This window comes from Oncorhynchus clarkii, chromosome 12 (genome assembly GCF_045791955.1).
Source record: "Oncorhynchus clarkii lewisi isolate Uvic-CL-2024 chromosome 12, UVic_Ocla_1.0, whole genome shotgun sequence".
NCBI lineage: Eukaryota > Metazoa > Chordata > Actinopteri > Salmoniformes > Salmonidae > Oncorhynchus > Oncorhynchus clarkii.
Genome location: NC_092158.1, coordinates 78,669,572 through 78,674,949, shown reverse-complemented (window position 1 = coordinate 78,674,949; position 5,378 = coordinate 78,669,572). Strand labels below are relative to the sequence as shown.

Below are 5,378 nucleotides of genomic sequence, written 5' to 3'. Positions count from 1 at the left end.
TCATTGATGTATACAGAGAAGAGAGTCGGTCCAAGAATTTAACCCTGTGGCACCCCCATAGAGACTGCCAGAGGCCCGGACAACAGGCCCTCCGATTTGACACACTGAACTCTATCAGAGTTGTTTTTTTTTTCTACTGTGTTATTGACTTGTTAATTGTTTACTCCATGTGTAACTCTGTGTTGTCTGTTCACACTGCTATGCCTTATCTTGGCCAGGTCGCAGTTGCAAATGAGAACTTGTTCTCAACTAGCCTACCTGGTTAAATAAAGGTGAAATAAAAAAAAATAATAAAAAAAAAGAGAAGTAGTTGGTGAACCAGGCGAGGCAATCATTTGAGAAACCAAGGCTATCGAGTCTGCCGATGAGGATGTGGTGATTGACAGAGTCGAAAGCCTTGGCCAGGTCAATGAATACGGCTGCACAGTATTGTTTCTTATCGATGGCGGTTAATATATTGTTTAGGACTTTGAGCGTGGCTGAGGTGCACCCATGACCAGCTCTGAAACCAGATTGCATAGCGGAGAAGGTATGGTGGGATTCGAAATGGTTGGTAATCTGTTTGTTGACTTGGCTTTCGAAGACCTTAGAAAGGCAGGGTAGGATAGATATAGGTCTGTAGCAGTTTGGGTCAAGAGTGTCCCCCCCCTTTGAAGAGTGGGATGCCCGCAGCTGCTTTCCAATCTTTGGGAATCTCAGACGACACGAAAGAGAGGTTGAACAGGCTAGTAATAGGGGTTGCAAAAATTTTGGCAGATAATTTTAGAAAGAAAGGGTCCAGATTGTCTAGCCCGGCTGATTTGTAGGGGGCCAGATTTTGCAGCTCTTTCAGAACATGAGTTAACTGTATCTGGGAGAAGGAGAAATGGGGAAGGCTTGGGCAAGTTGCTGTGGGGGGTGCAGTGCTGTTGACCGGGCTAGGGGTAGCCAGGTGGAAAGCATGGCCAGCCATAGAAAAAAGCTTATTGAAATTCTCAATTATAGTGGATTTATCGGTTGTGACAGTGTTTCCTATCCTCAGTGCAGTGGGCTGCTGGGAGGAGGTGTTCTTATTCTCCATGGACTTTACAGTGTCCCAGAACTTTTTTGAGTTTGTGTTGCAGGAAGCAAATTTCTGCTTGAAAAAGCTATCCTTGGTTTTTCTAACTGCCTGTGTATATTGGTTTCTAGCTTCCCTGAAAAGTTGCATATCACGGGGGCTGTTCGATGCTAATGCAGAACGCCATAGGATGTTTTCGTGTTGGTTAAGGGCAGTCAGGTCTGGAGAGAACCCAGGGCTATATCTGTTCCTGGTTCTAAATTTCTTGAATGGGGCATGCTTATTTAAGATGGTGAGGAAGGCATTTAAAAAAAATAACCAGGCATCCTCTACTGACGGGATGAGATCAATATCCTTCCAGGATACCCCGGCCAGGTCGACTAGAAAGGCCTGCTCGCTGAAGTGTTTCAGGGAGCGTTTGACAGTGATGAGTGGAGGTCATTTGACCCTGACCCATTACGGATGCAGGCAATGAGGCAGTGATCGCTGAGATCTTGGTTGAAAACAGCAGATGTGTTTTTAGAGGGCAAGTTGGTTAGGATGATATCTATGAGGGTGCCCGTGTTTACAGCTTTGGGATGGTGCCTGGTAGGTTCATTGATCATTTGTGTGAGATTGAGGGCATCAAGTTTAGATTGTAGGATGGCTGGGGTGTTTTGCATAATAATACCAAAGACGGTGTAATTTTGTATATTTTTGACCTGCACTGTTGGAGTGTGAAGCTTAAGAATTTCACTGTACCCTGAAATTACATCTGAGACCCTGTCATTGTGATTAATAAACTAATCTAATTTGCTAAATATTATTGCTAAATATTGGGAGTTGATAAATAGTGTGTTCTCCTTTCTACTGCAGGTGCCATTCACAATTCGTTTATTCTGTTGTTGCTAGAAATATTCATAAAAACATTGAAATACAAATATTTATATTTTCTTGGACCCATGCAGTACCGCGGTTGAATACCCCTGACATAATATATTGCACATCCTTTTAAATTCTGGCAGATTATCGGCCTACACAGATTCGATTTTTGGAAGTTTGAGCAAGTATGCCATGAACAAATTGGTTATAATGATGTTGCATAATTTGAATTTGAAGAAGTCAGCCTACATTACTTTTTTTGTCACTGCGTCAAAATACCCTACAAAAACGTAGCATGCTAAAACAGGCTGTTCTTGAAGAGCAATGGCTACGGCTACGCCCTGAAGACTGCAGAAGCACACGGCACAGACCGATCCCTCTTCTAGTGAGTCAAGACGTAGGAACGAGGAAGTTGACTAGAGTGCATACTAAATACGGCAAGAATATCTGGCAATATCCCACAAGCAAGAGATGGCATCAGGTCCCCCACAAACAGGTACGTGTAGCCTGCCAGTTATTCACGCAGGTTTCAGGAAGTGTTGACTTCGCGTTTGTTTATGACTGCTTCATACTCGCTTGTGCACTGTAAACTTGCCACAAACGCACTTCACGGCCTGTCAGTTTTTAGAATGTGAGGGAGGCTATCTCCGCACTGCGATTGAGCTGATGTCTGTATTTTGAAATTCGATTAAACGTGTTTATCGTATTCTACATTTCATAGCCCAGGGTTTCCCACACTCGGTCCTGGGGCACGTTTTGGGGTTTTTCACTAACACTATACAGACGATTCAAATAATAAAAGCTTGATGATGAGTTGGTTATTTAGGACAAAAAAACAAAACGTGCACCCAGGGTTGGGGGCAGGACCAAGTGTAGGAAACACTGGTATATTCTATGAGATGTTTTGTGATTTGAGTTATTTTTTGTCTCACAGGAAAAATATGTACAATGTCTTCATTGTTACAATACATATTTTGGCAGAACTTTCAGAGATACCAAAGTATTTTCTTATTGAACAGTACTAATGTAAACGGAAAATGAAAGCAGAGATCAGATGACCGAAGCTTGTGATGTGTGCGGCTACTGAACCCTCCCTTTCTAAGAACACTCCATCTCCTCGCCTTGTTCCAATGCAGAGCTGAGGCTGGTTCTGCTCGGCGGGACAAGAGCAGGACAGAGTGCAGCTGGAAACGCCATACTGGGCCGCCAGGCTTTCCTTACCCAGACTGCCAGTGAGCCAGCTGTCACTCAGGAATGTGAGAAGCACAGAGGAACCATAGCAGGGAGATGGGTAAGATACTTTGTTGATTCTTTACAAGGACAGTAGCCTACACACTGATCAAATGACTTAAATGACAACCAGAGGATCTAACATTACACACTGTTTTTGCCTGCAGGTATCAGTGGTAGTCGCCCAAGACTGGTTCTGCTCAGAGCGCCCCCCAGAGGAGGTGAGGCACCATGTCTCCTCTTGTGTGGCCCTGTCAGCCCCGGGGCCTCATGCCTTCCTGCTGTGTGTCCCTGTGGACCGGCCGGCTGACATGGAGCTGCGGGCCCTGGAGGCCCTGGAGAAGGTTTTTGGCCCCACTGCAGTCAGTGGACACACCCTGGTCCTCTTCACCCACACAGACCAGATGGTTCTGGGACAACAGCTGGACGAGTACATCGCCACCAGACGCAAAGACCTACTGGAGCTGGTGGTGATGTGTGGAGACCGCTATCACTCTCTGGAGAGGAGGAGTAGAGGAGAGAAGGATGAGAGGAAGAGTGTGGAAGAGCTGCTGGAGAAGGTTGAACAGACTGTAAAAGAGAGCGGGGTGGAGTTCTACAGCTGCCCCCTCTACCAGGAGGCTGAGGCCAGGGTGAGAGAGAAGCAGGCAGAGATAGTGCGGCAGGGAAGAGGGGGAGAGGAGCTAAATAAAGAGGAGCCCTCCTCAGCCTCACCTCCAGAGGAAGAGCTAGATGAGGAAGAGATGGCAAAAGTTAGGGAGGAGGCAGAGAGGAGTGTGCACAACCTGAACATAGACACAGAGGGTATTACCTCTCTTTCTCCTGCCTCCTCCTCTCCCTCATTTCTCTCGTCCCTGTGGCAGGGGTTGACAGGGTGGCTGAGGAGGCTGCCCAAGATGCTGAGGATGGAGTCTCTGCTGGGGGCTTTCGTTGGCCTGTTTGTAGGTGGGCCCGTTGGGCGGATGCTGGGGGCCACTGTGGGCTCAGTAGCCACTGAAGTGGGGAGAAGGAAGACACCGAAGACAGAGAAAAATAAATAATGGCAATGGGATCCATATCTCCAGTTATTAACCTTAAAGGGACATTTCACAATTCTTCAACTTCATATTCATCATCTCCAGCACCACCTCAACATCAACATATGTGAAAATGATGCATTTCTATGTTTTGTAGTAAAACATATTGAGAAAGATAAGTGTTTTCCAATGATGACATCAACCATTTGCTATTTTTAATAATGCCTACTCACAATTAGTCATAATCATCTTCCTCTTTATTTTTTACTACAAAACATGGGAACGCACCATTTTCACATATGTTGATGTTGGGGTGGTGCTGGAAATGGTGAATATAAAGTAGAACAATTTTAGTTTCCCTTTGTCATTTCACTGCACTTGTTTTATTGAGCCTTAACACAATTGGCTTGTATTTGACCAACGTACAGTCCTCACAATACTTGTTCTAATATTGGTTGTTTCACTGCTGGCATGCCTATTTTGACTGGTCATATTTTCAAAACCAGTTATTATAGAAGGTATGGTAGGGTCTACTAAAGACTACAAATAAAGGGGAAGTTACATACATGATCCACTTGGTGGCGACGTTGACCAAAACATTGACGTTATACATCAAATATTTGAGCTCAACTGAAAATGAATACCTTACTGCTAACTTAAGGAAATAAAAATACAATCATCTCTAAGGCAATTTGTTGTGTCCTGTATATGTCACACAGTTGATACTTTTAAAGCATACAATTACACATTTCCCTCAGACTGAATATAGCCATTTATTGGCCCAAATTTTCAAGCACTATATTTAGGAGTTGAGTAAAGGCTACATCTCGAAAATAAGACTTTCACATGATGCATGATAGATAACGGAGACCTCCGTTATAGACGGACCATCTGCAGCTGTGTGTGTTAGCTGAGGACAATTGCTGCAGCGTATAGGGGGCGTTAATAATAGTGGTGTGGAGTCCTAAGTGAAAGTGCCTCCGACTTTGGAAAACACTGAAGCACTGCTCTCAAAGCTTCCTCTTTTCTCTTTATGCAAAACGGTAGGTTACGGGTTTGACATTGATGTAATTGATACTCTGTTAAAACCATCAGTCAAACCCATCTTTACATCTCTCTCTTTAAGTTTCTCTCCCTCTCTCTCTCTAAGCTGACAGAGACCCTGCCTGTGGAACAGCTAGGCGTTTCCGAATGTGGGTGGTCTGCCGGGGGAGGGAGGGAGAGAATTAGTC

At 44.7% G+C, this 5,378-nt stretch overlaps 1 protein-coding gene across 1 annotated transcript; it reads left to right on the top strand.

Annotated features, from left to right (window-relative positions):
• The first annotated feature begins 1,980 nt into the window (after positions 1-1,980).
• On the top strand, positions 1,981-4,837 carry LOC139421405 (GTPase IMAP family member 6-like). Its single transcript, XM_071172270.1, has 3 exons — positions 1,981-2,396; positions 3,037-3,191; positions 3,298-4,837. Exons 1-3 carry the CDS (start codon positions 2,372-2,374, stop codon positions 4,168-4,170), a joined length of 1,053 nt encoding a protein of 350 aa, XP_071028371.1. The 5' UTR covers positions 1,981-2,371; the 3' UTR covers positions 4,171-4,837.
• The last annotated feature ends 541 nt before the right edge of the window (positions 4,838-5,378 follow it).

Coding starts and splice junctions, on each gene's coding strand:
- LOC139421405 (XM_071172270.1), top strand. CDS start 2,372: ATGGCATCAGGTCCCCCACAAACAG. Junction 2,397..3,036: donor ATCAGGTCCCCCACAAACAG/GTACGTGTAGCC, acceptor GTTCCAATGCAG/AGCTGAGGCTGGTTCTGCTC. Junction 3,192..3,297: donor GAACCATAGCAGGGAGATGG/GTAAGATACTTT, acceptor TTTTGCCTGCAG/GTATCAGTGGTAGTCGCCCA.